This window comes from Tenrec ecaudatus, chromosome 15, assembly GCF_050624435.1.
Source record: "Tenrec ecaudatus isolate mTenEca1 chromosome 15, mTenEca1.hap1, whole genome shotgun sequence".
Classification (NCBI taxonomy): domain Eukaryota; kingdom Metazoa; phylum Chordata; class Mammalia; order Afrosoricida; family Tenrecidae; genus Tenrec; species Tenrec ecaudatus.
The window spans coordinates 69,855,167-69,878,078 of NC_134544.1; the positions used below are offsets into that span (position 1 = coordinate 69,855,167).

The 22,912-nt window shown below is 41.5% G+C and overlaps 1 protein-coding gene across 1 annotated transcript in view; it reads right to left on the reverse strand.

Annotated features, from left to right (window-relative positions):
* Positions 1–22,912, reverse strand: part of LOC142427498 (uncharacterized) — a 113,996-nt gene that overhangs the window by 90,654 nt on the left and 430 nt on the right. Inside the window, exons 2-4 of the mRNA XM_075532740.1 lie at positions 12,114–12,182; positions 11,163–11,759; positions 10,155–11,078 (exon numbers count right to left, since the gene is read on the reverse strand). Coding sequence (XP_075388855.1) covers positions 10,155–11,078; positions 11,163–11,759; positions 12,114–12,182 — 1,590 coding nt within the window. The remainder of the gene's footprint in view (positions 1–10,154; positions 11,079–11,162; positions 11,760–12,113; positions 12,183–22,912) is intronic.

The window sequence follows — 22,912 nt, forward strand, 5'->3', positions numbered from 1 at the left end:
TCTTCATTAGTTACTCCCCAAATCCTGTTTCCCTCCCGATCTCCCCCTACCTATTCCTATAGACCCTTATAGACATTATTATCAACATGCATCCGCTCTACCTGTACTTCACTGCTGGATGACCCAACAAAAACAAACAAAAATGCGCTAAGGTGGTAAGGGTAAAAACATAATAGTATAAAGACAAACATACAAACAATGTGCAAGAAGGAAAAGACCACCAAAAATATTCAAAAAGCCAGGGAAGAGGTTTCTGTCATAGAACCAGTAAGAAATGCTTGCGCCCAGAACAAATTGAAGTCTCGTCTGTTTGGTGGTCCCCTGGCCAAGTGTTGAATTCAACCTTGCATAATCAGGATGACCATGGTCTCTGACAGTAAGGTTGACGGAGACTCTTGCCTGTGACTAGAGCCATCTGCCAGTGGCTCAGTCTGACCAGATGCTCTGCAGATGGGTTTGGGGCTCTCACCATGCCCATAGGCCTCCACAAATTGGGTGTTCACAATGTGTGCTCTGATGCTTTTCTCCTCACTGTACTGCTGTTTTGTAATTGCCATCTTTGGGTCACACGAGCTGCTGTGCTTTCTCAGTGTGGAGTTAGCAGACTCCTTGCTTAGATGGCTGCTTGTTTGAATACAAGCTTTTAAGACTGCAGACACTGTTCTGATTGATAGTCAGGCACCTTCTGGTTTCTTCACCACTTTGCTGTAGCGCCCTTATATCAAGTGATCATTTCATTAAGCTGAGGATCAAGCAGGGCCATGATGTAAGAACTGATTGTTCTTAAATTGGGGATAGGATTTAGTGCAAGCTCCAAACCCATTCCTTGATCTATTCCTTTATTTCCTTTTATTGGATAAAATTAAAATGATTTAACTTGGGAACCACTGTATAGGTCTCATTGTTCCATAGTTCAATTCTGTCTAAACTAATTGTGGAATTGCTTGCATACTCATAACATGTTTTCCAAATGATAGGGTTCCTTCCCAGACTTCTGGAAATCATCTCCCTTTTGTCTCCTCCACCCTTCAAGCACCCTAAACCCTTGTTATACTTTCGTTCCCTGTGGGCTCAACATCCCTAGGTTTCATTTTCTGAAAAATAATAAAACAAATTACACTGCTTCAAGACGGTGAGCCCCAATGGCGGCACACCTCTGAGAGACAGGCTAATATAGATGAGTATAAGCAGACTGCAATAGGACAGCCACACAGGGTTGCCAGGATAATACAGGTCTTAACACAGCACACTCGCTGTACCAAGACTTGTTTGTTTGTTTGACAACCAATAGTACACAGCTCTTGGTACAGGTCTTTTCTTCAACCCGACACCATGTGTTTTCCTGCTTAAATCCTCAGGTTACAGTGAGTCTGGGGTAGAATCCAATTCCCCCAGTGGAGTTCCCATTTGGGGATCTCACAGATGCAGCTCTGCAGCATGACTTGTACTCTGAGAGTCAGGATTCAGTTTCCCACTGTTCTGTGACATCTGGCCTAGCTTCCCAGGTAAACCCAGAGTCCTAGGTCAGCTCTGCTCTCCCAGTGCAAGACATGAAATACCCTCCCTACCTGTTGATCCCAAGAGCACCTGCAGTCCCTCCTTCCCCCAGTTGGCTGTCAGCTCTCCTTTCCCACACCCCAACAGACACGCACTTATGTTCACCCAAAATTGACTGTTCCATCCCCACTCTCCAGAGCTGCCCACCCCTACCATCAATAAGCCTCACCCCTTTGAGAGGGCCACCACCCTCTCCAGGGGACCTCACCCCAGATCCATATTGCTACCACTCAGCCTCCTGCCCCCTTTCCCGCCACCAATGGATCCCAGCTATAAGGTCAGGAAGTGCCCTCTGGCCAAATGACCTCCACAGTACTTACCTTGAACAGGATTTGTGGTTCATGGCACCGGTCCAGCTCTTTCCCAGGTGATCTAGTTCCCAGCCAGAAGACCTGATGGCCAGTAAACTTGAGCTTGTGCCCATTCTGCTACCTTTTCCAAGTGCAGCGGACTTAGATAGCATTTGTCCTTTTGTGCTTGACTAACTTCACTCAGCATGTCTTCCAGATTCCACCACGACTTGAGGTGTTTCATTGCTGCTTTTTAGGGATTCTATTTATTTGTGTGTATGTATCAGAGTGTTTTAAAAAAAATGTATCTACTCTTCTCTTGATGGGAATTTGTTTCCAGCTTCGTGCTATTGTGAACTGTGCTGCAATGATCATGGGGGAACACATGTCTGTTCGTCATCTCTTTCTTATTTCTTTGGGGTATATGCCCAGTGATGGTATTGGTGGGTCATATGGTAGTTCAATTTCCATCTGTTTTATGTATCGCCATATCTCCTTCCACAGTGGCTGTACATATTTACATGCCTACTAGCAGTGTACAAGAGTCCCTATCCCACCAGGCCCTCTCCACCCTTTATTGTTCTCAGTTATGTTTTGTTTTGAAATTGGGATACAGTACTGGGCTTTAGTTGGTATCACATTGTTGTTTTGATTTCCAGTTCCTGGATGACTAAAGACCTGGAACATTTCCACATGTGTTTATTAGCCATTTAACTGTCATCTTGTGTGAATTGTCTGTTCAGGTCTTTTGCCCATCTTATCAAAAGTTTGTTTTTTCCTTGCTATAAGCTTGTAACATTCTGTGGATCTTAGTAATTAGTCTTTTATCTGATGTGTCATTAGATGGAAAATATCATATTCCAGTCTGTGGGCTCTCTTTTTACTCTTTTATTAAATAAACTTTTGATTTACACAAGTGTTTTCTTTTTCATAGGTCCCATTGATCTATTTTACCTTCTATGAAGTATGTTTCTTTTGTTAATTCTGCCAGCCCATGTATTCCCTGAACTAGGCCTCCTAGCAATGTCCTAATTTTCTCACTAATGATCCTGCTAGCTCAGGATTTTACATATAGGTCTTTAATCCACCTCGAGTTTATTTTCATGCATGGAATAAGATATCCAGGTGGATATCCAAATTCTTCTGCAGGTGGATATCCAGATTTTCCAGCACCATTTATTGAGGAGGCACCTGCTTCCTATTTAATGTCTTTTGGGTTGTTGTAAAAATCAATTGTATGTGGATATTTTTATTGTTGATTTTCTGTCCTGATTCATTGGCCTGAGAATATTGGTCTTTAAAAAAAAGTTTATATGCTGTTGGATTCCATTGGCCAGGACTTTGTTGAGGATTTTAGCATCTATATTCATGAGAGATACCGGTCTGCATTTACAGAGGTTATTGTGGTTTGGGGCAAGGGAGGAGTATAATCAATCCACTAGAGTCCCTTATGGACTCTGTGAATTATTCTTAGAAGAGTGAACTTTTATTGTGCTTATAACAGTGGTTTCCTGTACAGCTCAGAATTATCCGCTGTTTATGCGTGGTCCTGGGGTGTAAGTTTTCTAGTACAGTGGATGGCCCAAGGAAGAGGAGTGTACATTCAGAAGTGGATCAGGCTAGAGTCTGGGCACCAGTTCTGAAAGGTACCAGTCCTGTGCAGGAAAACTGCCGGGAAACCTGGAAATGCCAGGTCCCATTTCTACTAGCAGGGTGAGGAGCTTTGTGATTCCTTTCTCAAATCAAAATAGAAACACCTCCACCGACACCTAGCCCCGCTCCTGGAAGATTCCAAGCACTCCTGTTTCCCGAGTGCTGAGACTCTCCACGTGGCCTGGTCTAATCATCTGCAGGAGGGAGCTGGGCATAGCTAGGGATTATCACCAGTGGGAGCTCTCCTCCCTCTGCGGACCTTGTGGTTCAGCATCAAGCCTCCAGTTGTCTCTGCAGGCTTCTGTGGGATGCTCCTGAAGTATCAACTGTTCGGTCGGGAGTTGCCACAGAACCTGTAAGGGAAGCAAAACACAGGAAGGTGCTGTGAACTGGGACGGCATGATTGAGAGCACAGCTGTGCTCTCTGTGGGTAAACCAATTTAAAGGACGCCCGGTATTATATCCCGGTCTCCCAACCCAGCTACCACCCACAAATTTGGCGATCCCACAGCAGCAAGTTGTTCACAGGGGCGATCAAACACTTGGTTTTCCTTTTAAGCATATTTTTTCACTTGCTGTGCTTCAATTTAAAGGTAGATTTATAAAAATAGCCTTATTCTTCCTTCCAACAGTATTCCCCTCTATTGTAGTGTAAGGTCAACTTAACAGCATAATTCTGTTAAACCATTGTCTGTGGTCGCCAACAAAAGCAGTTTACCCACAGACATTGCATGCAACAGAACTTTGCACACACAGAGATGGAGCCGGCTCATCATCAGGAGTGGTTCCCACTCCCCACAGCCAGCGGTCTCACTCTGCGGCCAGTGCAGGGATGGTGGTTTGTAAGCATCCCTCGCTTGTGCTGCTAAAAGAACAGTGTTCCCTCCTCACCGGCAAAGATGACAAAATAGGGCTGTGCTATGAGGCAGAATCTACTGGAAGGCAGGGAGTTCGTTTTCTCGGTGTCTTGTGTTTTTCTTGTAATATGTTTAACAATCAGTTTGGGGATGTTAGCATGTGATAAGCCAAAGGTAGAAAGGGCAGGCTATAGGACCTAAAGAGTATTTTTGAACACAGAAGCCCTGGAAAGGCAGTTATCCAGCAAGGTCACCACACCCCAGTAGCCAGACTGACATAATTGATCCGAAACACATCTGGCTCAGTCCTGGACTCCAGGGAAGGACAGAGGACTAAATTCGGACTGCCTTCTTCCTCAACTCCCAATTCCTATTCGGGTTCATCTCAGATGTATTTTGCAACTGGGGGTAATACTCTTGAGTTTTGTTATGTGTTTTTCTGTTTAACAGTACAAACCCAGAATTGATAAATGTATAGAGGCAGCAAGACAAACAAGGGTTTCTTGGAGGTACAGTGGGGCAGTGGGTGGGGTAAAAGGGAGCCGATATTAAAGAGTTCAAGAAAGAAGAGGATGTTTTCATACTGATTGTGGTAGCAATAATAAAATACTGCTTGATGTGATTGAACTGTGTTATGATATGGTATCTGTGTTACTCTGGGTAGACTAGAGAAACAAATTCATAGACACTTGTGTCATTGAGAAGTAGCTTTATATACAAGAGCAATCAAATATTGAGAAAACATCCCAGACAAGTCCAGATCAAGTCCTTAAGTCCAATCTTAGACCATATGCCCGATAGCTATTTTTAAAGTCTTCTTCAGACTCACAAAACACATGCAATGATGCCAAACGTAAGAAGAGCACAGGCCAGTGGGTGGGAAGTCTTCCGGATCCGGTTGCATTGTAAGCATCTCAGCGCTGGCATGGGTCCAGCATGGCATGGTTTCTCCAGCTCAGGGCACTAGCATAGTTGCATGTGTCTTGTCAGCTGCAATGTCTCCCAGGGAGTGAACAGAGAGAGACAGAGACAGAGAGACTCCTACATCCAAGGAGGAATAAAGGAGTTCCCAGAATCCTCAGGAGAAGGCCATGTCAACACAGAGGCCACACTGGCTATGATCTGAGTGACTGGCTAGACTCTACCCCTTCACTCTTAATCCTGTCAAATTGACAAATGATTATATGACTACCACAGCTAACTATAAACTGGTTTGGGCAAAAATGAACAATAAAATAAAATGATAAACATAGACTATTTCATTATGAATTTTTTTGGTAAATTCAGTTACTGGCTTATATCATAATCCCTTTTCCTGTTCAATATTTTAAACAGTATTTGATATGTTGTACTGGCAAGGATTTCCATCAGTTTCCAGCTATGTGTGCAAAATTTTCTGTCATACATTGGAACATATTTTTCTCATGAAACATGCAACACAATACTATTTGCAACATTCTTCTCAGGTGTAGTTCAGTGGCATTAGATTATTGTTTTCAACAATTACCAACATCTGCAAAATTTCCCATCAAACATAACAGAAAACCACCCCCAAAATAATTCTGGCTAGAAACTTTCCTCTTAATATCGAATAATTAACTAAAAGTTCCGGTTTCAATTATTTTGAATAGAAGCCTGATTTAAATACTTACCCATTCCTCTGTAAGGAATGCAGCCTAAACCCTGTCGAATAACTTTGTCTTTGAGCCAGATTTTTTATACCAGTACTTTATTGTGGCACATATCTCAATATCAAAATCTTTATAGCTATGTCTGTATATCATACTTCCTTTCACTATATCCAACTCAGTGTTTGCAACTTGTAGCACTCTCTACCTCTAAAGCTTTTCACACTGAGGGACCAGAGATAAAAAATAACCTCAGGGAGAAAGTTGACTTGCAGGGGTGCTAAGAACCCACAGGAGCCTGGATAAAGACTGCAGTTAGAACTGCTGTGCTGACCTCTATGGTAGCTCCACTGCCATGTTTGGAAATCTGCAGAGACAACTCCAGGTCACACTCCTGACCAACAGTCTGAATGCTTATGACCAGAGAAAATGTTACTGTGTGGCCCGCAGAAGTTGGAAGGCAGTGTAAGCCCAGGAAACACCTCTCCTGTATGTGATGGGTTGCTGTCAGCAGGGGGCTCAGAATACCCATCACCCACATAGGGTACTAAGCCATGGGAAGAAAAATGACCTTCTTATGATTTCTGTGGGTTCCTGTAACCCCACAAATAACCTTGTTGTTAGGAAACCTTTTTATTCCAATATTAAAAACATAATATGACAAAGTATCTTTTACCCCTTCCCAAATATTCTGAAATGTTATGGGGACAAAGAGTTTTAGGGATGACATATACTTGATTCCCTACATGGTCAGAGGTATGAAACGATTCAGGTAGGCCTAGTCTTGATTCCATTGCATGGTAAGGATAGAGATCGTATTTAATTTCACCAGATCATCTGTGTACTTCTGATGGTAATGGATGTAAAGCTACATTAAACTTAACATCTGCACAGCTGTCCGCATGATTGGTAGAGTGAAGACCTCAGAGAGAGGGCTGTGTTCTCCCAAGGACTCCACCAGCATTGCTTTTCTAGTGTGAGTCCCAGAGGCAGGGGCCCCATTCAGCCCTTTCCACCTTTACATACCATGCACCTCCCACACGCAAATGCCTGACATGAACCCAAAGGAAACCACAGCACGCATGGACTTAAAATTTATATTCCTTCTCACCCGGAGAGCATTTTCTGGGTGTCACGAATCTTATCCACATGAACATGAAGCATGTGTGGGTTTTCCTCTTCCTGGCAACTCCGGGAGGTGAGTGGTTCAGGGAGTCAGACATGAAGTCTGGGAGTGCAGCATTCGAGCACATGACTCACTGTGTTTCTCTCTATCCCCAGCTGTACAGGCCCAGGTGCAGCTACAAGAGTCAGGCCCTGGACTAGCAAGGCCCTCACAGACCCTATCTCTCACTTGTGCTGTCTCTAGATTCTCTTTAACCTGCTATCATGTGACCTAGGTCCACCAGGTTCCAGGAAAGGGTCTGGAGTGGATTGGGATATGGGAGAATGGGGGCACAAAGTATAATCCAGATCTCCAGTACTGAGTCACCATCACCAGGGACACCACCCAGAACCATGTTTATTTAAAACTGAGCTCTGTGAATCCTGAGGGCACAGCCATGTATTACTGTGCAAGATACCCAGTGATGGGAAGTCAGTGTGAGCACAAACACAAACTCAGTTTCAGCAGAGACAAGGGAATGAAGGCAGTGAGGCTTTCCTCTCAGAAGCTGTGGTTTCCCCACCTTGTCAGCACTTCTTCAGGGACCACCGTGCATGGACTCTAGGGAACCTTCATGCATCTGACCATGCCTTCTTTTCATTGGAATGGGGTTTGTCTATCGTTCACCAGGCAGATTTCAGAGCACTATGTATTGCTCAGACCTCAGTTTACAATTTAGATACAACCTACTGCCATTTGTTGTCAAACTTAGAAATATTTAATACAGTTAAAAAATGATCATGTTGTCTCAAATTTTGTCTACATCCTCAGATATATCTTGAATTTTTTCATTCTAATGAATACTCACTAGTGCACATTGTGCGATAATTTCCTCTTAGAACACCCTAGAAAATATTGTCTATGCCAATACTGTTGTTAGGAAACAAATAATTATTAACAAATTCTCAACAAAATGAATTCAAAAGAAAAAGAAGTACAAAGTGAGGTAAGGGTCTTGCTTCATTTTTCTGCAGGTAGATATCCATTTTTTCTGGTACCATTTATTAAAGATGGCATCTGCTTCCCATTTAATATTTTTTGGGACCTTATCAAAGATCAGTTGCTTGTATGCTGATGTTTTTACTTCTGGGTTTTTGGCTCTTTTCCATTGTTCTGAATATCTGTCATTATGCCAGTACCTCTCTGTTTTGACTACAGTGGCTGTAAAGTATGTGTAAAGTTAAGGTAGAGCAAGCCCTCCGAATAGCCTGATTTAAATACTTCCCCTTTCCTCTGTAAAGAATGCAGCCTAAACCCTGTGGAACATCTTTACTGTCTTTGAGCCAGATTTTTTTTACCAGTATTTTACTGTGGCATATATCTCAATATCAAAATCTATAAAAATGCCTATATCTGTAGATTATACTTCCTTGAGCTTGTGCCCTTTCTGAAACTTTTTCCAAGTGCAGTGGACTTAGTGGTTAAAATCCTAATGTAGTTGACTGACACACTGAGGGAAACCAAGGAGGGTATTTGCAAAGTCACTATATAGCCAGAGCTTTCCTTCTGCGTGAGATCACTGGTATGTGATGTCACATAACTACCTGTGGAGAGTTTCCCATCTTGACTGAATTGAAGGCTTTTAAATTTTGTAGATTTATGTCAAGAAAACTTAGAAACAAAGGTAAAAGTTTGTTACCCACACTCATTACAGCTACATGATAACTATCCTACAAGAAAGCATTAATGAGACACGGGCTCTTCATTTTTAAAAAAAACTTTTTTATGATTTCAAACTTTACAGAGTAAATTGTATTCCATTGAATTCATACATTGATTGCAATTCTCAAGACATACCAGCATTCTTCCCACTTCAGCCCTCCTTGTGTTTTTATATTAGTCCTCCTTCTTTCCTATTCCTTCTTGCTTTCAAAAGTTCTGATCCATAAGCAAAAGCTCTCTTGATTTAGTATGGTTGATTTTTCTAAGGAGTGCATACCTCTCAGATGTAATTTTTCCCCTCTGAGCCTGTATATTGTTGGGCTGAAACCTGAGTCAGAGGAGTGAGTACAGTTCCAAGAGTGAAGAGTCACTAGAGGCCATAATCTGGGGATTCCAAGTCTACATCAGACCAGTAAGCCTGATCTATTTTATGATTTTGGTTTGTTCCACTTTCTTCTCCCACTCGAATCAGGACCCTCTTTTGTGATCCCTTTAGAGTAATTAGCAGTAGAAGCTGGGCACCATCTAGTTCTTGTCTCAGGGTTGTGGTGGTTGATGGTCCATTCATCCTCAGGATGAATTGTCCCACACACCTTCTATTTTCTTTATTTTTAATTTATTGTACTTCTGTGCTGTCACCTGGGGGAGGGGGAGGTAACAAAGAGAATGCAAGTGTGGCAGGCACAACTGGCAAGTAGGTGGGCACTCTACTGGTTGGAACATCTGTGATCCAGAAACAGGTTCAGCTCTCTTTCAGGCACTGAAAGCTGGAAGAGCATACACTCTGCGGAAGTCTGGAAGGTCATTTGCCCCCAAAATGGTGGGCCATGTCAGTAGAGGGACAGCAACACAGAACATGGGTACCCATATGGTAAGTCCCAACTGTCCTTTCCCACACTTGGCCCAGGCCAAACTCCAGCACCTCTTCATTTGTTTTGAAAGCGTTGTTAAACTAACTCCAATGAAAGGTTTCTTGTTGAAAATTTCTCATGTTTAACAAGATCTGACATCCAATATAAGATGTTCCACATTTAATTCATGCAAAGGGCTTCTTTCCTGTGTGAAATCTCTGATGTGCTGTAAAGCATTGCGTCTGGCTGAAAGCTTTACCACACTCACCACAGACATAGGGTTTTTCTCCTGTGAATTTGTAGATGAATTTGAGATTTCCTTTAAGAATGAAGCTTTTGCCACATTCACTACATATATGGGGTTTCCCTCCAGTATGAGTTCGCTGATGAACAGTGAGAGAAGTCTTCTGGATAAAGCCTTTGCCACACTCACCACATACATAGGGGTTTTCTCCTGTGATTTTGTAGATGAGTTTTGAGATTTCCCTTACAGATGAAGCTTTTGCCACATTCACTACATTTATGTGGCTTCTCTCCAGTATGAGTTCGCTGATGAACAGTGAGAGAAGTCTTCTGGATAAAGGCTTTTCCACAGTCACCACATACATGGGGTTTCTCTCCAGTATGAGTTCGCTGATGAACAGTGAGAGCAGTCTTCGTGATAAAGGCTTTTCCACATTCATCACACACATGGGGTTTCTCTCCAGTATGAGTTCGCTGATGAACAGTGAGATCGTTCTTCATTAAAAAGGCTTTGCCACATTCACCACATACATGGGGTTTCTCTCCAGTATGAGTTCGCTGATGAACAGTGAGAGCATGCTTCAAGATAAAGGCTTTTCCACATTCACCACATACATGGGGTTTCTCTCCAGTATGAGTTCGCTGATGAACAGTGAGAGAAGCCTTCTGGATAAAGCCTTTGCCACATTCACCACATACATGGGGTTTCTCTCCAGTATGAGTTCGCTGATGAACAGTGAGACCATCCTTCCTGAGAAAGGTTTTTCCACATTGACCACATACAAAGGATTTCTCTCCAGTATGAGTTCGCTGATGAACAGTAAGTTTACTCTTCCTGATAAAAGCTTTTCCACACTCAACACATACATGGGGTTTCTCTCCAGTATGAGTTTGCTGATGAACAATGAGAGCAGTCTTCGTGATAAAGGCTTTCCCACATTCACCACATACATAGGGTTTCTCTCCAGTATGAGTTCGCTGATGAACAGTGAGAACATCCTTCCTGAGAAAGGCTTTTCCACATTCACCACATACATGGGATTTCTCACCAGTGTGAGTTCGCTGATGAACGGCAAGCTTACTCTTCCTGATAAAAGCTTTTCCACATTCACCACATATGTGGGGTTTTTCTCCAGTATGAGTTCGCTGGTGATCAGTGAGAGCAGTCTTCCTGATTGAGACTTTTCCACATTCACCACATATGTGGGGTTTCTCTCCAGTATGAGTTCGCTGATGAACAGTGAGAGCATGCTTCAAGATAAAGGCTTTTCCACATTCACCACATACATGGGGTTTCTCTCCAGTATGAGTTCGCTGATGAACAGTGAGAGCACGCTTCCGAATAAAGGCTTTTCCACATTCACCACATACATGGGGTTTCTCTCCAGTATGAGTTCGCTGATGAACAGTGAGAGAAGCCTTCTGGATAAAGCCTTTGCCACATTCACCACATACATGGGGTTTCTCTCCAGTATGAGTTCGCTGATGAACAGTGAGACCATCCTTCCTGAGAAAGGTTTTTCCACATTGACCACATACAAAGGATTTCTCTCCAGTATGAGTTCGCTGATGAACAGTAAGTTTACTCTTCCTGATAAAAGCTTTTCCACACTCAACACATACATGGGGTTTCTCTCCAGTATGAGTTTGCTGATGAACAATGAGAGCAGTCTTCGTGATAAAGGCTTTCCCACATTCACCACATACATAGGGTTTCTCTCCAGTATGAGTTCGCTGATGAACAGTGAGAACATCCTTCCTGAGAAAGGCTTTTCCACATTCACCACATACATGGGATTTCTCACCAGTGTGAGTTCGCTGATGAACGGCAAGCTTACTCTTCCTGATAAAAGCTTTTCCACATTCACCACATATGTGGGGTTTTTCTCCAGTATGAGTTCGCTGGTGATCAGTGAGAGCAGTCTTCCTGATTGAGACTTTTCCACATTCACCACATATGTGGGGTTTCTCTCCAGCATTGAGATCACTCTTCCTGGTGAAGCCTTTCCCACATTCACTGCATATATAGGACATTCCTGCCACATGAGAATCCTGATGTCCCTTGAGGTATGACCCACTTTTGAAAGTTTTCCCACATTGCAAACATTTATATAGCTTTTGTCTTTCATGACTTTTTTGATAATGTTCATTGAGTTTGAACACTTTCTTGAATTTTTGCCCACACTGACTGCATTCATAGGTCTTACCTAGTATATCAATAACCTGGTGCTCATAGAGCACAGAGTCCTCGATGAAGGTTGTTCCACATTTATTACCTGTGTGTGGTTTATCAATTTCATCAGACTCCTGATGTTGAATGCATTGTGACTTCATGAGCCTGGGTGGTTCACACTCAGGGAATTTCATTTCAGTACAAAATCGCTCTTTTTCAATGTGGAGAAAAGTTTTCTCATCTTCACTGAGCACAACTGACTTCTGTATTTTGTTGCTTCTGTTCTGATTTAATTCTAGAATGATTAAATCTGATTTTACAATTTTTTCATGTAATCCAAACATCTCATCATTTTCCTTTGGAGGAAAATTATTTTTATGCTGAGGATATGTATTAAATTTAGAGCATTGTTCTATTCTGTCCATGCGTCTTTCAAATTGCAAGTGCTCAAGCAAATGATCATCATCTTTCTGGATTTCTATAAAAGAACAGAACATTAACTCTTTTCAACATCTTGGTTTACAATGGACCCCTTAAAATACGCATTGATACAAAGTAGATCTTTAGTGACAATCCTCTTTTATGAATATAAATAAAACACTATCCTTAATGTTTATTGCCCATTGAATGAAATACAATCATGTAAACAATTCAAATGATAAAAAATAGTTTTTATAGAAATCAAGTTGGATATGAAAGTGATGAATAGACACAGATTTGATATTTGCTTAAAGAAGTACATGAAAACATAAAACAAACATAACAGAAGGAAGACATTGAGACCAATAGACCACAGGAGTGATAAGACTTGCTAATTCCAGTGATTAGAGGTTAGATGTATTCATTTCATCCATCTTTACTGAAAGACAACTAAGTACTAGACAAAGTTGGAAATGTAAAACATGCCAAATGTTCTACTTGGGAGAAAACCATTTTTTACAGGTATATATGAAAGGGACTAGGGTACAGAAACACATTCTTTATGTTAATGGAGCCTGTATTCTAGCTCACAGCTCTCATCTTACAGTGTTGTCCTTGGTGGCGTGTAGGTGGCTGTGATGCCAGAAGCACTGCCACCCAGTGTTTAAAATACAAACAGGATCACCCATGGTGTACAGGTCTTAGTGGAATCTCCAGAAATAAGGACTGGGAGGAAGACCTGGTGATCAACTTCTGGAACATGAACTCCTCAGGTTTAATGGCAATGAAGTAACACTGAGGAAGTACTAAATCCTTAAAGTACAGTCAACAGTAATGATGTGGATGGAGGAAGAGCTTTGGGGACCTTCAATGCTTGACATGGCATGACTGAAAATGAGAAAAAAATAGCTGCTAACATCCTCTAATCATTGGAAAATGGCACACATGCAATATTATCAGGAAAAATTTGCAAGTTGTCAAAACAAAACGGAACGGTAAAAAATTGATAGTGTATGCATTATTCAACTGTAATAGACTGGTACTGGCTATTTTTAATTAGGTAATCAAGTGGTTTATAAGGCTGAGATTGACAAATTCAAGAAGATTGGCATCATATTCATTATCCAAAAGCACACTTCAGTGTCTTCCCTGATGTATAATCTTGTCAGTGGTAGGCTAATATTCATATGCCTGCAAGCAAGACCAGTTAGTACAAGTGTTATTTAGTTTTGTGCGCCAATTAAAGCAAATATAGAAGCATTCACTAAGTTGGAGAAGAGTCCCAGTCACATTCTCTTAATTAAAAATCATGGCCACAATATCCTCTCATTATAGTGCTACCTTAATGATACCTCATACAAGCACAGGGCTAATTACTATCTGCCAGCAGCTTTAACTACAAAAGCAGACATGTTGTTATTGTTCTCCCCGCTCAGGAGACAGTTACTCCACTCCACCTACCCTCAGCACTGGTCTTAAGTTGGTCATCCAATTATTTCAGGGATCCCCAAGGTAAAGATCCTGCCTACCTTGTTAGGTAGGTAGGTGTCTGCCTGTGCATGTGGGGGGGTGGTGGTGTAGCAGGGGGAGCTGCATGCCATGAGATTATATAAATTGGTGAAAGAATGCAAAGCCTTTTTATTTCTGCTCTTCAATTACACAACTCTTCTTTAGGAACCATCCAGAAGGCATTTAAGAGACAAAGTGATAGTTGATTCCTTTAGTGACAGCAACAAAGAGAACCTGATTGCTTTTAAAGCTAGGCATCTTTCAGCTGAGTAGCAAGAAGTCAGGCGCCTGAAGCAGCTGTATACTAACATCTTCCTGGAGGGCAGTTGTGGGGAAAACTCTATCTGGAGATTGCGCATTAGCAATTCTACCTTTGGAGCTTGTGGAGGTTTTCTTCCAACACTAGTACTGGTCTCCCAAGCCCTGTGGTCAGAAGTATAGAGATAAGGCTGCTCACACTTTCATCTAGGTTCTGTTTTCCACAATAAAGAAATTGATGGGAGAGGGGATAAAGGAGAGCTGATATCAAGGAATTCAAGAAGAAAATGTTTCAAACTGTGGTAGCAATTGTACAGTACTGCTCCATGTAATTGAACTATGGGATGTAATGATATCTCTAAGAGCACCCCCAAAAATATATTTTTAAAATATGTATTGAAAATTTCACATGAATTTTTCAGCCTGACATTGATCAATCATACAATGATGTACACTGATGAATGTAAAATTTGGGGAAAGTATCAGTAGTTGGAAAATGTGACCTTAGGAATAGAAATGACACGCAAGTTTACTGATAAAATTTTGGTACTAATGATGAATTCATAGCAAATTCCTTATTAAACACCAGAAATGGAAACTACACATATGGATCTTTCAGAATGGAACAAATGGAAATCATATCAACCACATCTATAGAAAGAAATGGTGGAGAAGCTCATTAGTCAAAACACGCCTAGGGGTTAACTGTGGAACAGATCATAAATCGCTAAAATCCAAGTAGAAGCTAGCCAAAGTAGCTAGAGCACAAGCTTAGAGACTATGTAAAGAATAAACTTGAGGAATAAAAGATTGACTGAGGACTAATGACAGAGACCAGATGGGATGTGGGATGACATGAAAGCCAACTTACACATGGAAATCAAAAGGCTACTCAAAATACAGAAAAGAAAAGAGAGCAATATTGAATATACTATGCATTGTTTGAGTAACAGCAATAAAATCTATTGGAATATACTGCAAAAATATTCTTTAGAAGCAGCAACGGTCATCGTTCGTGTATTGGAACCTGTTAAGAAATAGTGGGTCTAAGGAAGGCACACTGTAAACTAAGGAATACACAGCAGACATGTGCGTAATGAAGAAAGCAAGAATATAAGATGCTGATTGGAGGAACAGACAACTTCAAATAAAAATCTTCCAGGTAAAAAAATATTGAAGGTACAGTGCTAAAGTATGTTCTAAGCTGATAACAATTTTCTTGCTAGGAAGATGATTTTAGATACCTAAAAATAACAGAAGTCATAAATGTGTTTCACCAAAAGGAGTAAAATATGGAGAAACATGTCTGTTAAAGAATTCCAACAGAGAAAGAATTTGGCCATCTCTCTAAGAAAACAGAATAACTTATGTCACCTGCATGAAGAAAACTTTAAAGGAACAGGACAACAAACACGAAAATGGACACCAAAACCTTTAGAGAAACTCCGAGGGGGGAAGCTAAGGAAGCCCAAAGGAGACCTGCTTATGGTGGGGGCTCAAGATCCAAGATGGTGCTGCACAATACAAATGGCAATCCACTCTTATTCAGTAGGGGATGAATGTGCTGAATTCAGAGGACAGTTATAAATTAAGAGTTATCTGTTTGGAGAGAGGCTTGCAAGATAGATTTTCATAGTAAAGTGGAAACATAAAAGAAGGGAATATTTCAGAATGTTAAAGAAAATTATGGCAGCAAACATATAATAGTGTAAAACAAGAAAATAGAAATCTCATCTCATAAGAGCTACAGGTGCACTTCCCTCAACATCTAGGACAAGTGAACTCTCACATTCAAAGTAGCACACACTTTTATGCAATTTCGGACACGTATCATAGATATGAGGCCTTCTCCTTGTTGAATCAACTACCCCAGCCAACTCCCCTTAAGGTATTTTGACCATGCATCTGAAAAAATTCCACTATAGCTTGCTTCTACTACCAAACACAGTTCTCTTGTTCCAACTGAGAGAAAGCTTCTGGGGTGACAACTAGATAACCTGTTTATGAGAAATTACAGACTCTTAGACACCAACATTAACGTAACGTTTGTAAAGCCTGTAGAATTTTGTATTTCTAGGAAAATAATGTTCAAAGGAACAAAGTAAATAGTGTTCTCTCAAGGGTAAAAGACCTAACCCACTAACCTAGGATGAGACAATGCAATGAGAATCGACCTCTTTGAGAATACCACAAACACCGCAAAGTTTTTAACACATAAGACAGGAAAAGCCAGTGACGAGGTCAATGACTTGAGAATTCTCCTCACCAATGGAAACCAGGTTGCGATAGTTCTCCAACATCACATCCTGATATAGGGTCTTCTGAGCAGGGTTCAGGAGCTGCCATTCCTCCCGGGTGAACTTTACAGCCACATCGTTGAATGTCAGTGGTTCCTGTAGTAAGAGGAGTCTACTAAATGAAGTATTTTCCATTTGAAAATTAAAAAAAACTCTTACAGTAAAGAAAACAAAACAGTAATAAAAACTACAGTGGTAGTTCATTCCATAATGTGCCATTAACCAAGGACAGGGTAGAAAATATCTGACCTTATTTCTTCATTCGCGACCATCGGCCCAGAAAACTAGCCCTATTTTCAGAAAGAGCTCCAGTGTTCTGAGAAATAAATGTTTTCAAATACGCATTCTCCAGGTCAAATAATGTGGCCCCCACAATAGCTAGCTCTCCATTAAGGAGCAGACTTAAAGGAGATCCCATAGTAGAGGAATCATTTCTGTGCCTGGCTACTTCACTGTGCCTGAAAGTTATCTGGAGGTCAGAGCAATCAGGTTCTAGAGCCAGCCCAACATAAATGTAGCAAATGCCTGGGGAGGGCACAGGGCCGGTTTGAAGTCAACTAACACTAGGTCAAGATGGTAACTCAGCATCTTGCTTGTTTATAATTTTACCCGCTTATGATATGACCCATTAACTATGTACATGCTACCTGCATGACATGAACGCCTTATGGAAAGATGTGTAAGCTCCATTATATATCCCCATTGGAAAATATATTCACTCTCTCAGTCCTGACATGGGAAGAGAGCCCCTGTGTCCGGCTGTCTGCTCTCTGTCTTTAAATATTTGCCACAATTGCAATGTCACTCCTGAGGATCACTTTTGGAGTGTTGGGGACCCTAGTGCCCGAAAATAATGCACCCACTCATAAAATTAGAATTTTGAGGTCCAGTAACATTATCTGAATGTTCTAGAAATAGCTCAGCTTTACACTCACACAAAGTAGATAAACACCTATTTGTTATAAAATGGAATTAGGGTTTCTACCGGCATCACCATTATAAGAGGCTCGGTACCTTCAGTGACAAGAAGTATCAGGAACAGTGCAGATCGGGGAGGTCAAACATACCTCAACTCTCCAACATTTTTTGTCAACTCTAAAACAAGTCAGTCCTTCCACACCACTCTGTCTCACTTCTGGGTTTGATAATCTGTTGCTGTGGTCACCCAACACTCAATAGATCAAAGCGGTCTATTAATGAACAAGGTACAACTCAGGATCAGGAACAAGAAGCTATAACTCAGAACCAAGATCAGAATGTTCACAGATATTATCTCCCTTCCTGAGTGCAGAACAACTTTCTAAGCTCTTAATGGCCACTTTAGGACAAGCTCCTCTGGACAACCTTAGGACAAATTCTCCTCAGCCACCTTTGGACAGAATTACCTTTACTTTAATTGCAAGGTCCTCTTGAACCTGCCATCTTTCACCACATGCTCTCCAAGGGGCCCTCGTAGTTCTGTTGGGTGGACCTCTGGAGCCCTCCCAACCTTGCCTAGGCAGGGAAGGTGCTAGGTTGACCCAAGAAGCCATCATATCAAGAGGGAGAGAGAGAACTGCCTGCAGGCATGGTTTGAGAAGAGACAGAGAGAAATTAGCCTGTCATCTGAACGGTTGATTTGGTTTTGTTAGCCCCTGCAGCCACACAGTCCAGAATGAACCCACGGATTAGGGATTTGCAGCTTCCAGAAATTCATGAGCCATTTCTTTGAATGACAACTCTGAGCCACCTGTGTGAACTTACTTGAGAGCTTGCTCCACTCCATGAGCCAACAGCGTGCTGTCTGACCTTCCCAATTGGGTTCCTCAGCCCCTGCAACCTATTATGTGACCAGATTCAACAACTTCACCTTGTGGACTACTGTCCTGGTGATCTGGTTCATCAGCCTTTGCAAACACATCAATGAGGAGAACCCTTCAGACCAGCGGTTCTCAATCTATGGGTCTCAACCCCTTTGGGGGTCGAATGACACTTTCACAGGGCTTGCCTAAGATCATCAGAAAAGACATATTTCCAATGGTCTTAGGAACCAAGATACCGCTCCTCTATCTGTATGCAGGAAGTCCACCCACATGCAGATACGCCCACATTCAAGTACCGGGCGTGAAGACTATTACCCATGCTATACATGCTTCAAAACAAAATTTCATTTTTTTGTCATTAGAAAGAAATATTTCACAATATATAATTACATATTGTTTTCTGATTACTCACTATGTTTTAATTATGGTCAATTTGTAACAATGAAAACACATCCTGCTTACATTGTGATTCCTAACAGTAGCAAAATTACTACAAATTAGGAACGAAAATAATTTTATGATTGGGGGTCACAACGTTAGGAACTGTATTAAAAGGTGCGGCATTAGAAAGGTTGAGAACCACTGCTCCAGAGTGATACCTGACCTATGGACTTGGGACTCACCAGCTTCCACATCTTGAAGAGTTATTGACTTGATGGCTGTTTACTTTTGTGAGATACCGCAGGGCAGATCATGGACATCCTGAAGCTCTACCTCATAGTGAAGGTCTACTGCTGGTCCTGCAAAATGAACTGTAAGATTCTTGCATCAAGAGCTGTCCAATGAAGATGACGACCAGGGCAAAGGAGACACAGTGACAGGTCCACACAGAGCTTTCCAGCCAAGATCGTGGAACAGGCCGGCAAGATCAAGAGGACAGTATCACTAAGGAGCTGATATAGATGAATTGAAAAAGATGGAACCAAGAAATGAGCTTCTATTCAGAAGGCACAATGTCTGAGAGGGACAGAGAGAACAAGCCTGCTCTGAAGAAGAGCAAATCTGCCTACATGTTTCCTTAATATGAATCCCAATGTGTAGCCTATTGATTCTGTTAGCAAGTTATATTTTGTTACTTAATAAAACTTGTACCTGTGATTCTGGACTATAATTTCTATGTGGCCACTGAAAAAAAATGAATGATCTGAGAAGGAGAGAACTGTGTAAAAATAACTGCTGTCAGAACTGGAAAACCATTGGAGGGTAGATTTATGTTTAAGTTCTGCCTCATATGAATCAGGGCTAATGCTGATGGTTGGTTCTCTCTCCTACATCTATAATTAGAAGAAGTGAGAAGCCGTCAACCATTTTTAAATTAGTATTGCTACAAGGCCCATTTCAGATGCATTAATGAGAATGCTGCAGTTTGGGAGATTATTCAACACCACCTTCAGAAAGAAACATTACGGAAACTTACTCAGACAAAAAACCCATGGAATAATGGACTCTCCTAAAGAAGTGATCTTATTTCTCCTTAAAAACTGAGCATAGTGTTAAATTTGAATGATTCTCATGGGTTGGCCATAGAATAATGAATTATTAGTTGAAAGCTAATATCATCCAAAGAATCCTTAGTGATGTATTATGTTCAATGTCAGTAGTTTAGTGTTATTCCTGTGATCAACATATTCTTAATCTTCTCCATCTCAATGTTGAAGTCAGAGTCAAAGTTTATCTCTAACTTCTGCTATTTCAAATTTCCACTTTCCAAGGAACCAAATCAGTATTAACAGGCTTCTGCACTTCCAGTAGGAAATACAAAAAAGAAGAAAATGCAGCAGAATTACCTGAGCCTTGGTCATTTTCTTTGGTCCTTATAACACGGCCAGCAACTGGGATGCTCTATGTTTGTCTTAACTCTATCAGCTCCAATGATGCTCACAAATTTCAGTCTCTCATGAGGACATCCCAGAAATAATAATACCCAAACCAGGCACTTCTTCCTTCTTCCTCTAAGCTGCTGGTTGGTGAAAATCTGCAAGCTGCTACAATGCGAGAAATTTAGTTCCAGATGCTGTAAGGGTTCCTGTCCATCTTCTTAACACAGTCCCCAATACTGTTAACGGTCTCCTTATTGAGTGACAGAAAACATGTTAATACCATGAGCAATAAAAGTGAAAACTCATAATTTTCAGATCTGAGTAAAAGATGACTTTACAATAAATAGGGATTGGATAATCAAATATACATGTCAAAAAGAAGAAACAATAAATCTGGACCACTACCTCAAAGCACACAGAGAATTAATTCCTTACTGTGTGACTCTCAAGGAGAATGACAAATCAATGAACCTTTATGATGATTATGTTAATTAAAGCATCTGGAAATTTTGAAATGAGCTATATAACGAACTATTATAAACTGAAGATTATTTTGCTGGAGGAACTGTAAATTGTACAATCACTTTAGAAACACTTTAAAAATCACCATCAAGTAGAGTTACACATATAAGCACCCGATAGGACAAAGGAGAACGGTTCTACAGTGTTTCCAAGACTACAGAGCCACGACAGGCAGCTAATGGGTTAGCAGTCCAACACTTACCACTTGTCAAAACCACAGCTCCATATTAAACACATATATCACCTATTAGTTTGAAATTTAAATATGTATATATGAAGTAAGAAGTATACATCCCCCATAGTGAGTGCACTTTTGAACTCCAAGACAAATAACATTTTTAATGTAGCATTATTTACAATAACCCAATGCACTTAGTTTGCCTGTACGCCTTTCTAGCGATGGCCGCATAACTCCTTCCAAATGTTTAGGTGGGTGTGTCGTTCGACAATGTGAATGAGGAAAAGGAGATCTGGTGGCATAGTGGTTACTGTTGGGCTTCTAACAGCAAGGTCAGCAGTTGGAAACCACCAATTTCTCCTAGAAAGAAAGATGGGGCTTTCTCCTTTCACGAGTGACATGGCTTTCTAGTCCACTAAAGAGTGACACTCTTGGAAACCCACATGGGGCAGTTGTACCCTGTCATATAGGTTTGCTATGAGTCAGTGTTAACTTGATGGCAGTGGGTTTGGTTTTTTTGGTTTAAGAGAATTGTGAAAATTGCCAAACAATAGATTGGTACCCTTGAGACTTGGAGTTATGCAAATAAGCTGCCTGACAACCTAACCTGGAGCTGAGTCACACTGGACATCCTGTTAGGTTTAACTGAGACATTTCTGAGACACAAATTGGGATCTCACTACCATCCAAAAAAAAAAAAAGAGAGAGCGAGCCAGGAGTAGGGGCCTTTGGATCCCAGATTCTTGCACTGAAACTCTTCAATGTAGAAGACAGAGAGCTGTGCCACAAGAGAAGAAGTGATGGGGAGAAGCAGCAACACAGACATGGTGGCAGCAGAACCAAGAGACTGAGACAGAGCAGTGCAATTCCCAGGCCACAGAACAAGAGAGCTGAGTGCCTCTGGGCAGGAGGTTAATACATGAAGTTGTATACATCTGAGTATTTATCTGGGGAACCAGATCTGCCAACCTACACAGAGTTCCATGAGGCTAAGGGACAGAGTGGGCACTTATCTGCAGAACTAAAAGACCTTTGAAACACTTGCCCATTCAGGACAGAAGCCAAAGGGCTGCAGGGCCTGACTTTAGCTGCAGGTATGGCTGTCAAGATGCTGTCCCAAAGTAGAACTGTATCTTGAGTCATTTAGGATCCAAATTGTGTGTTAGGGTACAAAAGTTACCCCTATGCCAAATATAACTTAAGGAGAACATTTATTGAACTTTAAGAGAAAACAAAAGACAAACACACACCGTATGGATAAGTGAGACCATTAGCACGAGGTCAAAATAACAACTGAGTATTCACAGCCTGGGCCCTGGGTAACAGGGCAGAGAACAAAAGGCATGTCCCAGATCATGACTGGTGGCAGATCAATACATCACAGGTACAGGTGGGACTTCAGCAGCAGGAAAGGGACCATAATTAGGACGTGCACCTTATTCAATAGAAGAGCTTACAAGACTGGTCCAGGACCTTCATACACAAGCAATCAAGGCAAGACTCATGACAATGCTCCTTGTTCTGTCCTCAGTAAGGTGACCTCCATCAAGCATACACCTAGGCAGGCCCATGGAGAGGGCTGGCTGCAAAAGAGTGCAGGCAATCTACTTTCTCATGCATTCTCCCGGAGGGGGAGATGCTCTGTATCATTGGTTAATGATCAGAGAGAATTTAATGGCGGCTTAATCAAAGTGGGGACGCAGCAAATGGACACTGAGGTATCACTGTCGTCAGTAACCCAAACCTAAAACCCCACTCACTGCTATCGAGTGGATTCCGATTACAGCGCCCCTTTAGGAGAAGTTGGAACTGCCCCAGGTGGGTTCCCGAAAGTGTAACTCTTTACAAGGGTAGAAACCCTGCTTTTCTGTCCAGGTGTGACTTGTAATTCCGAACTGCTGACCTTGCAGTTAGCAGCCCAATCTGTAACCACTTAGGCCACCACTTTTTGCAAATTGGAGGGCTCAGAACTGAAGAAGCTCTAATACAATTATAAACGGTTGTCCATCCAGTGAATTCTGTCATTC